Source organism: Manis javanica, chromosome 4 (genome assembly GCF_040802235.1).
Source record: "Manis javanica isolate MJ-LG chromosome 4, MJ_LKY, whole genome shotgun sequence".
Classification (NCBI taxonomy): Eukaryota; Metazoa; Chordata; class Mammalia; order Pholidota; family Manidae; genus Manis; species Manis javanica.
Genome location: NC_133159.1, coordinates 163,311,665 through 163,331,531, shown reverse-complemented (window position 1 = coordinate 163,331,531; position 19,867 = coordinate 163,311,665). Strand labels below are relative to the sequence as shown.

Genomic DNA, 19,867 nt, shown 5'->3' with positions numbered 1-19,867 from the left:
AGAAGCTCAGGATGTAACTATTGGCCGTCACTATCTGAGCGCCGCGCGGTCTTGGAAGAATTGATTCGAATCCCCGCCGCCACGCAGAAGAGGAGAGGGGGCGAGGGCGTCACCCATGCTGGTCTGGAAAGTTAGTGAGAGCCTGAGGCTCGGGTGCAGCTCTCCGCCGGTTACTGGTGGGTGGGGTTTGTGAGAACAGTCTGTCAAGGGCGGTGCTCCCGCCAGGTCACGCGCGACGTGGAGACCTGCGACCTTGGCCCGCGGGTGCAGCGGCGCAGCAGAGGCGCGAGCACGCGGGCGAGGCGGGTCCAGGAGGAGGAGGCCGCTGGTGGGCCGGCCGACGTCACTCCGGGCGTGCAGCCTGTCGGCCAGAGGGGGCGGGGCCTCGTGGGCGGGGCGGGCTCGGCAGCTTCCGAGTCGGCCTCTGTGTACGGCGAGAGCGCGCCCACCGCGCACCGGCAGCAGATCCGCCATGGGTCCGCCGGGCCCCGGGACCCGCACCGCACGAGCACCGGCCTAGAGCCAGGTGGGCGGGGGTGGTCCGGGGCTGAGGGCCCGACTGGGGACGGAGGCCAGAGTCGGGTTTCTGGAGGGCCCGAGGAGCCCAAGCCGGGGCTGAACTGGGGGCCCAGAGTGGAGGGCCGTTGTGCCGACTTGTTCTGCCCCACCGGGCGCCCCCTGCACGCGGGACCGAGGCAGGAAGCGTCTCCGAGGGGCAAGGAGAGATCCTGTCTCTCCATCCCTACTTATCGCCCCCTCGGCGGAGCCTCCCGGCCTCTATTTTGGGGAGAAAGAGGAGAGAGAGTCTCTTTCCCATTCAGGCGCGCGGACTGGCTCTTCCGGTTACGGGAGAAGGGTGCGGGGCAGGGCCGGGCCGACACTCCAGCCCGCAGTCCCGAGAAAGCGGATGGACCCTTCACCGCCGTCAGACTTGTTTACACGTTTCTCTCACCATACCTCTCCACGCCGGGGACGCGGAACGCGAATGTGCCTGCATTGGGGGTGGGTGCCGAAGTAGGGGGCGCAGGGGGGCAGCTCAGGCGTTTTGCTCTTTGGGCCCCTGGGGACAAGTCGGGCGCCAGCACTCAAGTGCACAGTAAGCCTATGCCACGAGGATGAGGTAATGGCAGTGGGTCTTTATTGCCCCATAACCAATAGGGGACTATCTCAGGTTCCCTACTAACTCCCAGACTGACCTTGGGCAGGTCACCAAACCTCTATGAGCACAGTCTTCACAAAGGCAAAGTGGAGCTGACAACTGCTTAAAGAGGCTGTGGGGATTGCTTGAACTCACACTCAATGAGAGAATGGGGTGAGGGTCTGGGTGAAGTCCCAAAGTGCCCTGCCTCATTTCTCCCCCTCCCACCCACTTTTGCTTTGTGAATTGGTGATCCAAATGACCGAGGTTTGTTTTTCAGTATTGAAGCCAAGAGATGGCTGACCAGGACCCTGGGGGCATTAGCCTCCTACAACAAATGGTGGCCTCAGGTGCTGGGGCTGTGGTCACCTCCCTCTTCAGTAAGTCCTGGGGGCAGCTGGGGACTGGGCAGACCAGAGATTGGAGGTGGCTTAGCCCCGGAGGAGGGTTCAGGGGCAAGGTCCTAAAAGCAGCCTTCAAACGTGCCTCCTCCCCCAGTGACCCCCCTGGACGTGGTGAAGGTACGCTTGCAGTCTCAGCGTCCCTCTGCAGCCAGTGGTGAGTGCCCAACCTTGGGGCCAAAAGGGGGTGGTGCCTGGGCAAAACCAGGATCTCCCAAAGATGGGGTCCCTGGGGTGGGTATGGGGCTCTCCTCACTTTAGGGGCTGCCTTGTATTTTAGAACTGATGCCTCCCTCCAGATTCTGGAGCCTCTCCTACGCCAAATGTGAGTGCCCCCAGCCATGGGAGGCTTTGAGGGTCCAGGGAAGGGTATATCACAGTCTCCCCAGGGTACCTATGGGCCCCACAGCCATGAACTAGCACACGCTTCCAGGTTGCATCCATAATTCCTCTATCCTGCACAAGAATGTCCACCTAGGGACCTAGCTTCTGCTGGCCTTTCAGGGCTCACTACCTCCCTGCAATGTTCCAGGGCCTTGTCACCCTAATGCTCCCTCCCTTCCCCAGTTCCCTCCTCTCTCCCATCTACAGGGAAGTGCCTCCTGTACTGCAATGGTGTCCTGGAGCCCCTGTACCTGTGCCCAAATGGCACCTGCTGTGCCACCTGGCTTCAGGATCCTACTCGCTTCACTGGCACCATGGTGAGGAGCAGCTGCACCCTCCCTCAACAGAGGCTGTAGGCATTCCTGAGGGATCCAGGCTGGTTGGGCAGTAGCCCCAGGGAAGAATGGGTAGTACAAAGCATGCAGAGGGCCCGTCTGGGAGGGGCCTCCCTGAGGAAGCAGTACCTCCATGAAGTTTTTGAAGGGTGGACAGTCGCCCCCCTGGAGCCGTATGGGGAATTGCATGTGTGGAGTCCTGAGGGGTTATTACCTGTCAGGACCCAGGGATGTGGACAGAGGCAAGGGCATCAAGCCAGGGCCAGCTCCATAACAGGCCTTTTCTGTGTTCATCCTTCCTCCCCCTGGGCTGGTGTCTGCTTGGCCAGGATGCCTTTGTAAAGATTGTGAGACATGAGGGCACCAGGACCCTGTGGAGTGGCCTCCCAGCCACACTGTGAGTACCCCGGTCCTTCTCCCATACCCTGCTGATCCCTTCCTTGCTCCTCTGTTGCCTGCTTGGCTGGGTGGGGCAGAGGAGGCCCGGGGTCTTGGGGAGCCTTTGAGAGTCCCAGCTTGCCTCTCTTCACATTCCCAGGGTGATGACTGTGCCAGCCACTGCCATCTACTTCACTGCCTACGACCAACTCAAGGCATTCCTACGTGGTCGGGCCCTGACGTCGGACCTCTATACACCCATGGTGGCTGGTGCACTGGCTCGCTGTGAGCACAGCCCTGGGCCTTACGTCTCCCTCTGACCCCACCTGTGCTGGAGCCCAGTCTTGGTTCCCAGCCCCAGCCTCTGCTAATTTAGGGGTGGGGGCTGTCCTAGGCTTCCAGATTTTGGGGTGGGCTGCCATTGGGACCTGTGAGCTAACCCCTCCCCACTATTATCTACAGTGGGCACCGTGACTGTTGTCAGCCCCCTGGAGCTGGTACGGACAAAGCTGCAGGCTCAGCATGTGTCATACCGGGAGCTGGGTGCTTGTGTCCGAGCTGCTGTGGTTCAGGGTGGCTGGCGTTCACTGTGGATGGGCTGGGGCCCCACTGCCCTTCGGGATGTGCCGTTCTCAGGTGGGTGCAGGCTTGGGTAAGGGAGCCCTTGGATGATGCACAAAGAGATCTATAGCCAAGTCCCAGATTTGCTACTTAAATTCACTTCTCTGAGCCTTGACTATCTCATCTGTGAAATGGGTTCAGCAGGCAAGGTATTCTCCTAGGTTTTCACAGGACAATTTGTGCTAAAAGCCTGTTGTAGAAACTGACATATGTGTAGTAGGCAGGCCTTGTAACTGGGAGGGACTGGTTGTCATGATGTAGGTCAGTGGCAGATGGGAGGTCTTTCACAGCAGTCTCCATCTCTAATGAGTATACCTCCGTGTCCCCAAGCCCTGTACTGGTTCAATTATGAGCTGGTGAAGAGCTGGCTGAGTGGTCTCAGGACAAAAGACCAGACATCCGTGGGCATCAGCTTTGTGGCTGGTGGCATCTCTGGGACGGTGAGTTGACCAGGCTGGGGATGAGGTCAACAGAGGTATCTAGGGGGTTGTTAGAGATGCTCTGGGGAAGAGGCTCCGTATCATGGTGCCTTGCCTGCACAGAGCAAGCTCGCCCCTCCTCCCCCATGCGAAGCCCTAACTAAGGCTGGCAGACCCTTAACTAAGGCTGGCAGACCCTTGGCTGGATGCAAAGCATGGGGGTCCTGGGGATGGAGACGAGCCCTCTGCCCACCCCCTGCCAGGTGGCGGCCATCCTGACTCTACCCTTTGATGTGGTGAAGACCCAACGCCAGGTAGCACTGGGAGCTGTGGAGGCTGTGAGAGGTGAGGAGCTTGGCTGTGTGGGGTGGGGCAGGCAGGGTTCCAAGTGGGGGCTCATTGGGCCGGGCCTTGCGTTTACAGTGACACCGCCACACTCCGACTCCACCTGGCTGCTGCTGCGGAGGATCCAGGCTGAGTCAGGCACCAGGGGACTCTTCGCAGGTGAGTGTCTGTATGTGTGTCCATGCCCTGGAGGGATTGGAACCCTCTGGGATTCTGACGCCTGACCCCAGCCTTCCCCTCCCACTGCAGGCTTCCTCCCAAGGATCATCAAGGCGGCCCCCTCCTGTGCCATCATGATCAGCACTTACGAGTTTGGCAAAAGCTTTTTCCAGAGGCTCAACAGGGAGCAGCCTCTGGGCTCTTGAAAGAAGCTGGGAGATGAGGTCCACATCTCTTCCATGGATTGGGGTGGGGCAGGAGACTGAGCCAAGTGCCTTGTCCTCAGCACTGAGGGGAGGGATCTTTTTTCCCTTAACTCTCAACTGTGAGTCCCAGCAGTAGGGCGCTGTTCCTCTGGGGTCTGCCTCAGACAGCTTTTTTCTTGCTGCTCCTCATTCCCAGACCCCAAGGATCATCACTGTTTCAGCCCTCCAAGTTCAAGACCAAATCTATAACTGCCCCATCTCCTCTCCTGCTCCCCCATTACCCTGTGAGTTTGCTGTAGCTGGGCCAGTCCCCAGGAGCCACAAAATCTTGGACCTGGCATAGTTTGCACCCACCCCTGTTAATTCTATGTCTAAAGATGATGAACTACTCGCTCCAGTGCCTGTGACTGCGGGGAGTGGGTGGGAAAAGCAGGGCTTGGTGAGTGATACGCACAGAGCCTGAGAGGGACCTTGACAAGCCTGTCCAGGTAGTGCCCATGTAGGGACCTCCCCCCACTACCCAGCTTAGTGAGAACCAGAGCAGGGCGAGGACCTAGAGTTGAGTAGAGGTACCTAGGGTGACAGGTAGTGGTAAGGCCGGGATGAAGGGTGGTAAGACCTGTCCAAGGGCTCACTTAAGTGATAACAGAGGAGGCAGGGTTGCTTCACACTGTCAGGCTTTGTCCTAATGGAAAGGTCTGCAGCTTTGGGCCAAAGCTGAATTGCTCAGGACAATGGAACAGAAATGTCCCTGCCAGGGCTTACCTCCCCCATTTGGCCTCTCAGGATGGTCAATGTTTTCCCTGCCTTGGTTAAGCAAGTCATTAGAGTATTAGGTTGAAGGAGTGCTTATATGGCTTAGTTCTGCCCTGAGCCGACGGTATTTAGGACACTTCATACAGAAGCTGCGCACTCCCTGAATTGTTCTGACTGGTCTGCTCCCGTGAGGTGCATGCTGATTCCATCTGGCCCAGCATCCCCTTGGTTATGGGGTTGGCAAAGGCTTCAGTGCATTCTGCCCACTTCAGGATAGCCCTGTCCCAGCCCCCCACAGACAAGGCTGCCCTCAGTCCTCTGGTTTTTATTTGCCTGATCCCCACAGAGCCCCTGCCCTGGGGACTGAGGAAGGGGTGACTCCAGGGAATACACAGGGACAGATCGGAGAGGCATGGGAGGTTGGGGGTGCTGAGGCTGGGCCACCAGCTCCTTAGGAGGGTGGGGCAGATGAGCAAAAGACAGTCCAGAAGGGCACCAGCCAGGCATCAGGGCTGTCAGAAGAATGGAACAAGTTTCCCCAAGGGCTGCCGGTGGCCTTGGTGCCCCTGCCTCCTGGCCCAACCTGCCCTTTGCAGCTCCCACCTCGGTGCAGGAAGCTAAACTGGGCAAGCAAAGGATGTTCTTCCACAGAGACCCCTGGCTGGATGGGCAGCAATCTCTGGAAAGGTGGCCTGGGTTGGGGAACTAAGGCGGCAGGTGTCTGTTCCCCTGGCAGGTGGGGCCGGCCCTGCCCACGCCACTCCTCAGCTGGGACTTAGTGCCGGGCTGCCCTCGGGACTGTCGCTCACCAGGCACTCGTTGGATTTGAAGCTCGCCAGGGACTTGCAGCTGGGGATGGAGGCCAGGGAGCCGCAGAGGCCCAGCATGGAGGGCGTGGGGTCCTTCCCTGGGGAGAGAGGGCTGGTGAGGCCAGGCAACCAGTCTGCAAGTGTGTGAGTTTCCATGGTGAGAGGAGTTGGGGGCAGTGAGCAGGCGCAGGAGTAAGGGGCAGCCCTCAGGTCACCCCCAGGAAACACCTCATTTCTGTAGCATTTGCTATTTTCAATTAGACCTTGAAAAGCACCTGCCCATGCCATGCACATTGCTTGGGACACTGGGTTGTGATCGTCAGTTTGTCTCTTGTCTCCCCCTGAGGTTCATCCTCTGTCATTTATTAAACACGGTGAGCATTTGTTCCGTTCCAAGCGCTGGGGATACAGAGAACAGATGAGACACAGTCCCTGCCCTCATGGAGCTCACAGTCTGGTGGGGAGACAGACACACGGACAATCACAAACACAGTGTGGTGGGGTCACACGTCCATAGTCTGCCTTGTCTCTAGGAAGATCTAAGGTCATCCAGTACAGTGTGGTTTTAGAAAAGAAGTGCAGGCACCAGAGAAGCTAGGGTGGGAAACCAAGGTGAAGCCAGGGGGAGGGCAACACAAAAGGCATGCGAAGTCCCGGACATTCGCCTGAAGGGAGCCACTAATTAGGCTCTGAGCTTCCTGGCAGCCAAAGAAAAGGGAAATAATGGTGAGGCAAGCATTCAGAGTGCATGAAACAAGAGCAAATCAGGTGAGGAATGCCCCAAGAGTTTTTGAGCCTGTGAGGAGATCACAATACCAAAAAGCTATTGAGCCCTCACCACATACCAACACTGGTGATCCTTTCAATCAGCATCCCCAGATAAGGGCTCAGCAAGATGAAGTGAATGGCCAAGCTCTCAACCAGAGGAGGCACGGCTAGGATTTGCACCAGGCTCTAACCCAGCACCCCAAACCAAGCTTTTAATTGCTGTTCTAAGCTCTCTGGAAGGGCTGAGTGGGTGAGTGAATTCACCAGGGCCTGACTACAGGCCCCAAGGCCTGACCTCCCTCCTTGGAGGGGTGCTAGGTGCTAGATTGGGGGGCTCACCGATGGGGCCCCAGGGCTCCTCATCCCGCTTGCTCTCTCCCAGGCGCTGGGAGTCCGAGCTCAGACTGGCTTCAGCTGACAGCGGCTCTGTGCTCATGAAACTGTGTCTGTGGCAGAGCAGAAAGCTGGTGTGGGGGCGGAGGCTCAGAGCCCCCCAGTGATCCTTGTTCCCCAGGAGGGACTAGCCCTTAGCCCCAATGAAGCCTGGCTGGAGCTTACCTCCGGTACAGCTTGGGGTTGTTGGCACCCTCCGCCCCATTAAGCGTTCCCAGTGATGGCCATTGGTTGACCAGGGGTGTGGTGAGCTCCTTGGAACCTTGGGCCAGGGAAGCGTGGTCACCAGGGATCAGACTTGTCCTGGGATGGGGAGGGAGGGTCAGGCCTGTCTGGGAGAAGGAGCAGAAGTGTGGAAGGGGGGCTCAGCAAGGGGTGGGGGAGAGGTCATAAATGAAACCTGGGATAGAATATTGAAGAGCAATGGGGCAGATCCTGGGAGTCAGGGGAGGGTACTGGGGATCAGAGAGGACAAGGATTAATGTGCTCATGTTGGCAGTTGGAGGGAATGAGTGTTGGAGGAATCAGGGTGATGGGGGAGAATAGCGAGGGAATCCTGAATGGTAATGGGATATCTTGGGGATCATGCTGGGGGTTCATAGGGTGACAAAAAGGTTTAGGGGGAGCTGTCAGGAATTGGTAGGGGTGATGAGGTCGTGGGTCACCGACTGATGACGGTCAGTGTGCAGATCAGAGGGCCGTTGTGCAGGACTCATGCAATCATGTTGAAGGTCGCCGCGTGACATTAGAGGTTCTTGTTAGTAATGTTGGGATCCCGGGAGTAATGTTCGATGGCCATTCTAGCTGATTTCGGGTAATTTAGGATGAAGTGAGGGCCCGTTTTTCTTTTAGGGGGGTTGGGGGATCCCTGGATCTTATGTTGGGAATAATGTGAGGTCACTGGGGGATAAGTGGTTTGATGCCAGCGCCTGGTTGAGCTTGATGCCAGTATCAGAAAAGGTCAATGGAGGCGATTCGGGGGTTCCCTGGGGTGACGTGGTCGGGGTGACTGGGGACGGGGTCAGGGCGGCGGCGGCGGCGCTCACAGCTGCTCCTGCAGCTCCAGGATCACGCCTTCCAGCTCCCGCTTCTCGCGCTGGTTCTGCGCCGCCGCCTCCTCCAGTTGCAGCTGCAGCCGCCGGTTTTCCGCCTCTAGGTCCTTCAGCTGCGACTCACGCAGCCGCACCAGCTCCTCCAGGTAGCCCTGCGGGGCGCCGGCTCAGCCCGGGCGGCCGGAGGAGGGTCCCGGCGGCCACCGACCTCGGAGCACCCCCGCCGCCCAGTCCCGCCCCTCCTCCTCCCCCCGCTGCGCCCCGCGCACCTTCTGCGCGTAGACGATGCGGAACTTTTGTTCCATCTTGTGCCACTTGCTATACCAGCTGTCCTCGTCGGTGACGAGCGGCAGATAGGGGTGTTCGGGCGAGTTGTCTTCGCTCGTGCTGCTCTCGGCGCTGTGCCGCTCCTCCTCGTCCGTCAGGTAGTCGTAGCTTGGGGGAAGGAGCAGTGGGCACCGGGTGGCCCTGCCCGCGGCGCGCCCCTGACCAGCCCCCGGGGGCAGCGGGACGTGCCTGCCCGCCGGCCGTCCCCCCTCCAGCCATCCCCGCCCCCAGGTGAGTCTGCCGCTCCCACCAACACAATCGGGCAGCTCACCTCTGGGTGAATTTCAGGTAGGGCGTGTAGTCGATGACCACGGGGGTCTTCCCGTCCAGCACTTCGCCCTTTAGGCAGAAGCTGGGGACAGACGCACAGGTTTGGGGGTGGGTCTGAGGGTGTGAGAGTGCGGACATTGGCTGAGAACGCCCCACCGTCCCCCGCCCCGCAGACTTTACCTGAAGTCTATGGCGCTCAGGCCGATCAGCATCCCAGTGAGGACCGTGGATTCCTCACGCAGCAGGATGGCTCCCGAGTCGTAGAACCTTCTGAGGAGGGACGGACTGATGGTGCAGCATCCTCCCAGGGAGGCCCCCCACCCAGGACTTCTCTTGTTGCTTAGTACAGCCTTTCCCTAGAGGAAGGAGGTGTCCCTTACCTGCTCACCCCCAGGTGTGGATCTTATTTCCCTTCAGACTGGGGCTCCCTAGGGATAGCGCCTGTGTCTCCATTAGCCTTTAGACCCTGTGTCCCCTAATAGACTCTCCTCCTCCTCTGAACTACCCTTTCCCCACAAGTACTGGGTTATCCAGATCCTGAACATTGGGGAACAAGTGCTAAGCATTAGTGCTTGGCATATGTTAGGTACTCAAAAATATGTTGATATGAATTCAGAAAAGTGAGGACAGACTAGAAATAATATGCCGTAAAAACATTAGGTTGGGTATTATCACTGAGTGGGGGGGAACATGTCCAGGACTGTGCTCAGCTTCGATCACACCATCCCCTCTGACACAGCCTGCCTGTGACATTGCCCCTGCGACCTACTCTGCACACTCACAGTGCAAGGATTGAAGCTCTGTATGCTGGGACTCTGCAGTTCATGGGTAGCAAGTACAGACTGCTGCCACTGTCTGGGGAGCAGTTAGGGCTGTGTGTTAGAGGGCATGGAACAAGGCCAACAAAGAAATTCACAGCTGAGGCTTGTCCAGAAATGCGTCTCAGGGTAGAGCTGTGCATGAGATGGGTGCTGAGGAGTGATGGGGAATAATGAATGTGACTTGGAAGAGATGGTGGTGGCGCTAAGTGTGTTCTGGCACTGCAGGCAGGGCTGACCTATGGACAATCTGAAAGAGGGAAACTAGCAGTGCATTCTGGGAGTTGTAGTCCAGGTGCTGAAGGTTGCTGCCCATACTTAAGGATCAAGTTAGTTTAGGAATGAACTTGCACAGTGGGACCTGTGGCCCCTGCTGAGAGGGTCTGACCTGGTGGTCCGGGTGTCCCGCAGAGCTGTAGTGATGTATTCTGACATTCGCTTCTCCATCAGTGCCACCCGGATCCACGCCCGGCCCTGGAAAGTGTGCTCACCTTTAATTGCTGCTCTGAAGGACATCACTGGGTCTGGAGCTCCTGTGGCCCTTCTCCCCAGTGCCCATCAGGCTGAGAACCAAGGAACAGGCAGTCCCCCGTATCCAGAGCAGGGAGCAGCTGCCCTGGCCCTGCCCGTTGCAGGCTCCTCACCTTGGCTCGAGCTGTGCTGATGTTCTCCATGTTCTCAATGCTGCTGACACAGTTGTTGGGCACTTTACTGCAGGCCAGCCGGATATAGTCCCAGAAGCCCCGCTGCCCATCTGAGCTGAACCAGCTCACCGGACCTGCTGGGGCACAGGCTGAGCCAGGGCAGGGATGGAGCCATGTAATGTGGCACACACATGCATCAGTATAAGCAGCCACGCATGCACACAGTGCCTGCCCCAACTGCGTGCCTGTTCGTAGGGCTTGGGAGCATCCACTGTGTTGTGCCTAGAAGACCTGCTCCCCTCCTGCCAGCTCTGTGCATGAGCTTCTGTGCGTGGCCCAGAATTGGGACCAGGATCAATGATGGGGTTCAAAAAGCCACAGAGTAGATCAGAGTGGGATGGCTGGAAGCTAAAGGCTGGGAGATACAAGGGCTGGGCCATGGGGCACAGGAATCTGGACCCACCTTTGAAACGGTGGCTGAGGATCTGCTCTAAGATGGCTGCAAAATTCACAAACTCCTCGGATGAGTCATCGATGGGTTCCGCTGTGTACTTCTCTAGCAATGTTTTCACAGAGAACCTGGATGGTGGGCAGAAAGAAGGGGAAGGGGGGTGTCAGGTGAGAAGGGTAATGGTGGTAGTGGAAGGATGTCGGGCAACATGAGGGAGCAGAGGGCAGAAAAGAGATCATGAAGAGCCCATGGTTGTGAGGGGAGGCAGAGTGAAAGAGGGTGGGAGTCAGGTGAGAGAGTATAGAGGCACTACAACGTAGGAGTGATAGGGCAGGTGGGAGACAGGAGAGGTGACAGCCAGAGAAAGGAAGCTTTGGGAGCAATATATGAGAGGGAATGGGACAACAGGCAGAAAGATGAGGCAGGGAGCCACAGGCTGTCCCAGAGCCCTTCATCCTTGAGTTACACTTTCTATGTGTGTGTGTGGTGAGGGTCAGCTAGGATCTAGAAGCTGATTTAGTCCCCTATCCTGAGCTGTCTTCTGCTTTTACTGAAACACCTTTCAGTCCCTTTAGGATGGGGGGATCACCTGTGCCAGGGCATGTGAGTTGGCAAGGAGCACATGGAGCGTGGGCATGCATGGGTGGCCAGGTGGACTCAGCACACAGATGCCTGCCTTCTCCCTTTTCTTTCTAAGCTTGGCTGCCCACACACCAGCTGCCCAGAACCAGGCAGTGCAGAGCTGGCCAGGGGGAGGTGCAGGGCGTAGGTCTGACACACACACACTGGGTGGGAGGGGGCATGGGCAACAGATCTCTGGGAGGGGTTTTGGGGACCCAGACGCTTGGCTTCTCAGAGAGGAAGGGAGCCAAAAGAAGCCAGTGAGGCTGAGGGACTGGAGCCCAGCAGCCCCTGTCCCCCTCTCCAATCCTGCTTGAAGCTTCAGCTTCCTCTGCAGTCCCTACCCCTGCAATCTCCACCTGCCATTGCTGCAGTGGGGAGGGGCTGGGAAGAGGACAGGCTCCCAATATCCCATTTTTGCCTCATTGTGGGAGGCAAGAGCAGGTGTGGGGTGTCCAGGGATGGGGGGCTGCTTGGTAATGTCCTTTTCCTCCTAAGCTTATCAAGCCCTGAAATGTGCCAAAGATAATACTTTGCATGTATTATCTCACCCATTCTTACAACAGCCCTGGAAGGGAGGTCCTCCTATCATTGCCATCATCCCTATTTTACAGGTAAAGTAACTGAGGGTCCAAGAGGTTGACAGTTTGTGAGGAGTCAAGTAGGTTTGTTTGATTCCAAAGTTCTTGCTCTTTCTGCCACATTTTGTGGCCTCCTGCTGACTGTCATGATTACCAAGGCCACAGCATCCCTTGCCTTCTCTGTTCTCTCTCCTCCACTCTGTAGGCTCCAGCCCTTGAGCACTGGCCTCTGAGGCTGTTAGGCCAATGGCACAGCTGAGCCATGGACCTCTCTCCCTTTCCTTTGGGCTTAGAGTTGGCCTGGCCTGAGATCACAGCCAGGTCAGCGTTGGGGTTGCACTAGGGGAGGCCTGGTGGACTCAAAGCCTGTTTTCTTATGATACCCATGTAGCCTTGAACAAGTCAGTCTCTCTGAGGCACAATTTCCCAGATGCAAGCAGCAATAATAGTACCTGCCTCACCGAATTTTGGTGAAATCCCAGGAAGGACTGGGAGAAGGTAAGTGTGTATGGGCCATTGGGCAGGGGTGGTGTGGAGCTGGGCAATTAATGGGAAGGTTGGCCCTGCCAGAAGGAGCCTGTGTTCGGTGCATTATCTGGACTTCATTACGCATGCCCCATGCCCACGATTTCTTCTGGTCATCTGGGTCAGACCGCAGTGGGGGCCTGGGGCTGGTTTCAGCATGGCAGCCATCTGCCATGGTCCTCAGGGGTGCTGCGGAACTGTTCATCGCCCCCGGGAGCCCCATGGTGTGCTCCCTGCCAGTAGGTACAGTGGCTGCTGTGAGTTACCATGGAGACAGGGAGACCAGACGGGCTCAGGGGAGTCCTCCGCCTGCTAAAGTGAACTGTTTTGGGAGCTGTAAGTGAACCATGTGACAGTGATGCGGCGGCAGAGGCCTAAGGGGTTTCTGAGCTTTTGTCATGCCCCCAGCCCCCCCCCCCAAGAGTCTAGCCCTCACACCCCAGCTCTAAACTCCTCCAATCCATCAGTATGTCTGCTTCTCCATCTTAGGCTAAGAGGAGTTCACCCCTTCCCCACACATTCTAGAGATGCCAATGTCCTGGCAGTCAAAAAGCGGAGCCAGGAGATCAAGAGGGAGGAGAGGCCAGGAAGGGTGTTATCAGGACAGGGCTATTTTCATGGATTAGGCTAGGCTCTGGGCTAGGGTCCTACACAACCATGTCTTTACCATTCTTTGGCATGGCTGTTAAATCTACAGTGGGGATGATGAGGCCCCCAAGGCCCTGAGTGGCTAGAAGACTCCCCGAGTGTTGCACAGCTAATAACTGATGAAGAGCTTGAACCAAGACCATCTGGCCCGAAAGACAGAAGTCTTTGACACCACACTGGCAGGGGGTGGCGGAGAGGGTGAGGCAGTGGTCTGTGCTTTGGGCTGGACCATTGCTGCACTCATTCCATCTATAATATTCCAGGCATTTTTAGAGGCCTGACGGGCACAGCACTGTGCTAGGCACTGGTGATATAAAGGTTTGAAACCTGCAGTATGGTTGGTGTACACCCAGGAACCTGGAAAGAGCTGTAGGAGACAGGAGACAGGGCATCATCAGGTGGCACTGATTCCCAGGAGAAGGAGCAGGTGCAGGCAGGTGGGCTGGTGAGGGAAAACAGCTGAGCCCTGCACTGGGGGCACCCTGCCCTCAGAGAGGGTATGGGGTTTGGGGCGGTTGCAGGTGGAGGGAGACACAGATGCAGGTGGGAGTTGAAGAAGAGTGGCTGAGCAACTGGCCATTCCTGGCTTCAGGGTAGGGCAGGGAGGGTAAGTCACTGCAGGGCTAAGGTGGAAAGGATTACTTGCTGGGCCCCAAGAAAGCAGATGAATCTTCCCAACACTGCAACAGCCCCACCGTCAGGGACCAATGCCCTGCCCTGCCTATCTCCTCCCCTTGAACCCAGAACACCCAGGCTGCTTTGGCCCAGCCCTCAGTCCTTCCCCTGGCAGGGTAGTGTCCTTTACCCTTCACTGGGTGGATTCAGGGGCTTGGCCCACATGCCCAGTTGGCCCACCACAGGCTGCAGCTGCCCAGAGATTGAAGAGAGCACTCTCTCTGCTCCAGGATTTGAGCATACGAAGATTGCCCAGGAAAGCCCCACCCCAGAGAGGTGCCACAGTGGGAGTGAGGGGTGCATGCCCCTACCCCATCAGAACTCCTCTGCCCACCCCGCCACCCCGCCCCAGCAGGGGAGCCAGCCATCCACACCCCTCCCCCTCACACACAGTGTCACTTCCTGGTTCTCACAGGAAGCGGCAGTGCCAATTAAACACCCCTCATCCCTAGGCCCCAGGCTGGGCATGGGCCTGGCTTGGCCTAGAAGAGTAGGGGCCAGACCCCCAAGCCCCATCCGGGTCTGGGCCTGACAGATACAGTGGACACGTTCCTCCTAATCTGTGCTTCCTCCCTTTTCTCTGCGGCTGCGGTGCATCCTCCCGCGGGCACGCTGGTCCAGGTTTCCGCAGCCCGCCCTGACGCCTCTCCCTGACCACCCCACCCCCGCCCGCCAGCGGCGCCCACCTGCACACGGTGATCAGGTTCCTACGCTCCACGGCCACATTGCGGGAAGACGCTTTCTTGGAGGACAGCCCCAGAGCCATGGTGGTCTGGACAAAGCCCGCTTCCATCCAGATGTGCGGCAACTGCTGCCGCTGTCAGCTGCCCTGCACCCGGCCAGGCGCCCCGGCCCCTGCTGGATCACCGCTGGGCCCTCTGCCCGCCGGGGCCCCTTGACCCCTCCAAGGCCATCCCACTGCCCCTGCGCCTGGTGCCCAGCCGCCCGGCCCCCTCCCCGGCGGCGATTCCGAAGCAAAATGAGGCCGGTAAGGGAGCTCTCCGAGGTGCTGAGCCGGGGCCCTTCACCCCCTTCCCCTAGCCGCCCGCCCCACTCGGCAGGTGACGTTAAGGCCCTCGGGCCCCGCCCCCTGCAGGCCGGGGACCAATCCGCAGAGGGTGCAGGATTTGAGGGGAGGGGAGAGGCCTGGGGCCCCAGGAAGGGCGGAGGGGCGTCCCCGGAAAAGGCAGCGATTGGAAGGAGGGAGAAGAGGCATCTGATCTGTTCACCACTCCCACACTCAGGGCCAGGGATCCCTCGTTTCGCGTCTCTGAGCTCTGACGACTTTAGTCCCTTGCTTCTGACCTGTGACTGATGGTGTCTATCTCAGATTTCTCTCCCAGTTAGCAGCCTTGGGCCTGACGCGCGCTCCACCCATTCAGTATTGGCATTCCCAGCCAGACTAGGACCAGGTCTGCGTCCAGAGAGTGCAGGTGGCCCGACGCTGCTGACCTAGGAGGCCAAGAGCAGTCAGAGACTGCGTATTTGTCACTGCTCCCGGACTTGACTTGTCTGCACCAGTTTGGTGGAGTCTACCGCTCCTAGGGTGGGGGTTGGGAATCCAGAATACGCCTTAGGAAGTGAGGAGTGAGCTGGCAGCTGGGAGCATGGGCTCTGTGGAGCGGTAGTGCTGGTGCCCGCAGTGGTGCCAAAGCAACTGGAGAGATGAAGCCAAGGCATTGCTTCCCCAGAGCCCTACCCCCTTGAGACAGGGACCAGAGGTGTAGTCAGAGTAGGGTGAGGGCCTCCGGAGGGGGCAGGGCGGGATATTTGCAGTCAGAGCAATGTAACTACATGCAAGGAAACCCCTCTACTAAAACTCTATGTTAAACATTGAGCTCTGGAATCATTCTTCAGTGAGATCAGTTAATGTTCCCCAGATAAAGAAGAGTAGCACATGTTTTATTATGCTAATCATTTGTAACCATGTGTAAGATTCAGTTTAGCATACTGAAAGGCCCAGGCCTATGTGCTGTCTTTCCTCCTTCAGATCTGACAAGGTGATTTTGCAAACTGAGCAACTAAGCATGCAGACCCAGCTGTAGACGGCAGGGTAAAGGGCAGGAAGAATTCCATCTTAAAGATAAGATTGCATTTTAACACCCAGGAAGTTCAAGAGGCAAGATTCTTGAGCAAGTAGACAATACCTCAGCCCACCTTGGGGGTTGGGCAGGCAGCCTTTTGATATGCTCCCAGACCAAGGTGCCGGTGTCCCAGGAGAAATCAAGGCAGGAAATTCCTTACAGTTAAGTTAATTTTTAATATTCAGGGACCACTTAACAAGTCCCCACCCCTAAGTTTTTTCATGTTCTCGAAAAATCCTCAACTGCCTATAAAACCCCCTAGACAATGCACCAACGACGGACTCTCTTGTCCCCTCCTGGCATGAGCCAGGCTCTGTCCTTTCACTTTATTTCTAAATAAGAGCCTGTACCTTGCTCTCCTACCTTGACTGTTTGTGAAGCTCATTCTTCAGCTCCTCGAACAAGAACCCCAGCATCACCCTCATATCACCCCTGGGACAACTGGCTGGAGGGTTAACCTCTTGGCTGCCAACATAGCTGCATGGTGCCATCACGTCTTTTTGAAGACAGGAGAGCCCCCAAAAGCTGATTGCACTTTTACAGGAAGGTGGGAGAAATGGAGGTACAGTCTGGCTTCCATGCCATCCTTTGCCTCCCCATTGCTCTATCCATTCCTGCTCCCACTTGTTCCATTCAAGCTATTATTCTCTTTTACCCACTGAAATCCTCAGCTCCCACAGAAAGACTTTCTGTGTTGATTAAAGGAGGTCTTCCCAATTTCTCCATCTGACCTCAGGGATGTCCATCACAGGGCTCAGCTCAGATCTATTCACTAACTCTGCACACCTACAAGATCTGCTCAACTCTGCTAGGGGGTAGTCAGTGTCTCCACATTGATTCAGATGTGCATCCATATCTGAATATGACCATTTGTTAGCACAAAGGAGGAAGAGATGAAAGACAAAAGGAAGTTCCCAACACTGCTCTGACTCCCTGCAGGTTGGGGAGAGGTCCTGACTCCCAGCACCAATCTCTCTCAGTCAGCCTCAGCCTCAGTTCTTGACTTCTGGCATCTCAGACTTGGTCTCTTCAGTCACTCCTCTGCCTTTTCCCTCATCTTACTTCTAGAAGCCCCTCTTATCCTCCTGCTTCCAGACCCATAATAATCATGATGTTCTTTTGTTTTCCAATTGCAAGAGGTATCATATGCACAAAAGAGCACTCAAAAACATATGTGCAGTTTAAAGTTACAAAGCAAACACTTTGTCACACCCTCAAAGACCAAGCAACAGACCATTATCAACACCCCGGGATCTACCCTATGCTTTTCTCAGATCTCATCTTCAACCATACCCCCAAGAGATAATTATTATCCTGACTTTTGCAAAAATCATTTCTTTGCTTTTCTTCATAGTTTATAATCTACATGTCCATCAATAAAAAATATATAGTTTAATGTTCATGTTTAAACTTTGTAGAAGTGGAGTCATACAGTATGAATTCAGTTGTGATTTGCTTCTTTCAATATCATGTAAGGGAGATTCATTGTCCTTCTGTATTATCCCAGAGCATGTCAATACCACAATTTATCTATTCAACCATTGAGGATGACTTTGTGTACCAGGGCCTAGTCAGAAAAGTAGAAACCACATTATGTATTGCAACTAGAAGGGATCTAATCTAGAGAACTGGTTTCACCGGAGTTGGAAGAGCAAAAAGAGAAAGAACACTGAGACAGTGTGGACCTGGTACTAAAGGAAGCAGCAAGAGCTGAGAAAAACAAAATGAAAGAGGTGTGCTTGCTATACTCTAGGAGCCCAGAGGTGGTGCCCTGCAGAGCTGGGACGCTGACAGGCAGAGCCACCAGCAGCCTGACGCTTATTCCTCAGAGGAGCCACTACAAAGCTGATTCTTGGAATGCAGAAAGGAGCTGAAGACTGCATTCAGCTTTCAATGACAGCGTGACTCTAAACAAAACCAAAAAATTGGGGAGATAGTCCCTTCCCCTCCTGCCTTCCCACTAGTGCTTCCTATTAGCAGAACCTAACAGAAAGCCAAATAGTAATGGAGTGTGAGAAACAAGTTTGCAGAGTCCCAGGCCTACCCAGCATCAGAGACCAGAGACGCACACAGAGGATTTTGAGCAGAACGGCAAGAAATAAGTAACTGGCCTCTTCCTGCTCAGCATTCACATACCCACCTCTCTATACATATTTGAACAGTAACAACATCATGCCTTTGCCTAACAACATGCAAGTGTCCTCCACACAGATGCTCTGGCCTCTTCCCCCAGAAGTGAAGATGCAAAATCCCTACAGTAACAGTATCCATCTCTGGGTGATAACTAATACCTCTCCTAGATCAGCCACATTTCCTCTAGAGGATTCTGTAACCTGAAGACTAAGTTATAAAGCTCACTACCAACAACGGTCCTCATACAAAATAATAAAGGAAACAAAGAAGAGGACATTAATACATAGAATATATAATACAAAACAAGCAAGAAAGAAAATACCTATAGCTTTTATAATCCTTATATTCAGAAGTTGGTCTTCATAACTTTCCTCTTCCATTATTCATTTTGTTTTCTCTCTGCCCTCAGCTAGCACCTCAGTTGGCTTGTTTGTTCATTTGTGTTACCCAGATCAGGTGACCAAAGCTTCATTCTTGAAGAATCTAAATTCTCAGGATTGAGCTGTAATTTTTCCTTAACTTTCACTATTGGATCTGGAAGAAGGAAGGGGCTTACCAGAGAACCCCAAGGGGTCCAGGCATAGTCCTCCCTATGTTCACCAGGTGGCTGCAACCCAATTTCCCCTTGGTATTTGGGACTAATCACCCCAAAGGGTAACTTCCCTTTTTGTTCTGAGCCTTGGTGAGAATCTTAATTTCCAGTTTAGTGGAGCCATTGTTGTATCTAGTGAAGGGATTCCTCCCCTGGTGTAGTAAATGCTGCCAATGCCTCTCTCAGATTCCCTCAAGTCTAGGCACATGGGATGAACTTGCAACTGCCAGAAAAACTGCAACTCTTTGTCCAAGAGCTCTCTTTGGCCACTGAGTCTGTGATACTAACACTGGGCAGGCTGAACGTTAGGGGAATTATACTTTCATCCATAGCAACCCTCTGGCAATAACCAATGGGGATTGGTGGGTAAGCACCCGAGCTCCCTCAGCCCTCCCGTGGGATGGTCCTGAGGCTCATTACTAACTCCCTGAGTTCTCCAGCAGGATTAAGCTCCAGTTGTCCACACTCTCAACTTGCTTGGTGACACACCTTTTATTAGTCTCCTTTCCTCCCCTGTGTTACTTTTCCACTCACTTCCTGGTGGATCCAAGCATCATTTCTCAAATAAATTTGCCTTTAAATCCTTGACTTGTGTTCTACTTCTACAAAAAAAAAAATGCAATTCATTTCTGAGGGGGTCCTAGGAAGCAGATCCCCAGGAAAGGACTCTGAAATTGGATCGCTCACCATCCAGATGGCAATAAGAATTTCGTTGTTGGGGTAAATTCGGTGTTGGCATCCACTGGAGAGCTGCACCACAGCGATTACTTAAACTCTCACAGTGGTGAATATGGGGAAGCAGCCTGTGCCTCTCTCTAGTATGTGAGCTATAGAGGGAAATGGTAATTCTAAAGATTATAGGGTTGGTCAGTTGTTGTTAAGTGCAATCCAAGTGCTAAAAGAAAAAATTGACACTCACATCAACTCACAGGGTACAGTATAAAAGCCAGAAGGCTTCTATAGCAGCATTTAGAGAAACTCTCATCTGTATCCTGTGCAGGACAGACTGTGTTGAAAATCAGTCCCATACTCTGATTATGAGAGTGGTAGAATTATATATTTAAAGATCCAGCAAGTCCACACCCTGATAGAGAAGGAGTAGGATCCTGAGAATTGGTATGGCATTATCTGCTCTGGAACTCCCAGATTTTCCAGAACGCTTGGGGCCTCCTCTCTTTGTGGAAGAGAGCAGCCTCTCCTTGTCTGGATATCATGCAAAGTGCTACCTGAAGCAGATGCCTCACAGGATGTTACTTGCCCTCTTCAAGATCTGAGCCTGACTCCCTCCATGATTCTAGGCCAATAACTATGGTCAAGCCTCATCATGCACCAAG

General features: G+C 55.1%; 2 protein-coding genes across 10 annotated transcripts; one reads left to right on the top strand and one right to left on the bottom strand.

The window, feature by feature from the left end:
* Positions 1-378: 378 nt before the first annotated feature.
* On the top strand, positions 379-4,779 carry SLC25A39 (solute carrier family 25 member 39). Of its 3 annotated transcripts, XM_017680934.3 has the most exons (13): positions 388-526; positions 822-1,002; positions 1,419-1,518; positions 1,637-1,696; positions 1,820-1,864; positions 2,107-2,240; positions 2,588-2,655; positions 2,797-2,921; positions 3,099-3,272; positions 3,588-3,697; positions 3,940-4,021; positions 4,100-4,180; positions 4,271-4,779. In XM_017680934.3, the coding sequence occupies exons 3-13, from the start codon at positions 1,434-1,436 to the stop codon at positions 4,384-4,386; spliced, it is 1,080 nt and encodes a 359-aa protein (XP_017536423.2). In that variant the 5' UTR covers positions 388-526; positions 822-1,002; positions 1,419-1,433; the 3' UTR covers positions 4,387-4,779. The 3 variants fall into 3 exon arrangements, with proteins under 3 accessions (XP_036853396.2, XP_017536421.2, XP_017536423.2); XM_036997501.2 differs by lacking the exon at positions 822-1,002 and having other exon boundaries at positions 379-526; positions 2,131-2,240; XM_017680932.3 differs by lacking the exon at positions 822-1,002 and having other exon boundaries at positions 380-526.
* A 673-nt stretch (positions 4,780-5,452) lies between these two features.
* RUNDC3A (RUN domain containing 3A) lies at positions 5,453-14,766 on the bottom strand. Of its 7 annotated transcripts, none has more exons than XM_017680936.3 (11): positions 14,411-14,766; positions 10,687-10,802; positions 10,224-10,372; positions 9,968-10,053; positions 8,942-9,031; positions 8,763-8,843; positions 8,434-8,599; positions 8,159-8,316; positions 7,278-7,415; positions 7,059-7,165; positions 5,453-6,049 (listed from the first exon to the last, which is right to left on the bottom strand). In XM_017680936.3, the coding sequence occupies exons 1-11, from the start codon at positions 14,515-14,517 to the stop codon at positions 5,907-5,909; spliced, it is 1,341 nt and encodes a 446-aa protein (XP_017536425.1). In that variant the 5' UTR covers positions 14,518-14,766; the 3' UTR covers positions 5,453-5,906. The 7 variants fall into 7 exon arrangements, with proteins under 7 accessions (XP_017536425.1, XP_017536426.1, XP_017536427.1 ...); XM_017680937.3 differs by having other exon boundaries at positions 10,224-10,360; XM_017680938.3 differs by having other exon boundaries at positions 10,224-10,357.
* Between the last annotated feature and the right edge of the window lie 5,101 nt (positions 14,767-19,867).

What these genes read in the sequence shown, in the direction of transcription:
- RUNDC3A (XM_017680936.3), bottom strand. Translation starts at nt 14,517, where the DNA reads ATGGAAGCGGGCTTTGTCCAGACCACCATGGCTCTGGGGCTGTCCTCC. An exon ending in CCTCAGCCACCGTTTCAAAG is followed by an intron (nt 10,373 to 10,686) that starts GTGGGTCCAGAT and finishes GCCCTGGCTCAG; the next exon opens with CCTGTGCCCCAGCAGGTCCG. An exon ending in CTGGAGCTGCAGGAGCAGCT is followed by an intron (nt 7,416 to 8,158) that starts GTGAGCGCCGCC and finishes TCCCCATCCCAG; the next exon opens with GACAAGTCTGATCCCTGGTG.
- SLC25A39 (XM_017680932.3), top strand. Translation starts at nt 1,434, where the DNA reads ATGGCTGACCAGGACCCTGGGGGCATTAGCCTCCTACAACAAATGGTG. An exon ending in CTCGCTTCACTGGCACCATG is followed by an intron (nt 2,241 to 2,587) that starts GTGAGGAGCAGC and finishes CTGCTTGGCCAG; the next exon opens with GATGCCTTTGTAAAGATTGT. An exon ending in CTGGTGGCATCTCTGGGACG is followed by an intron (nt 3,698 to 3,939) that starts GTGAGTTGACCA and finishes ACCCCCTGCCAG; the next exon opens with GTGGCGGCCATCCTGACTCT.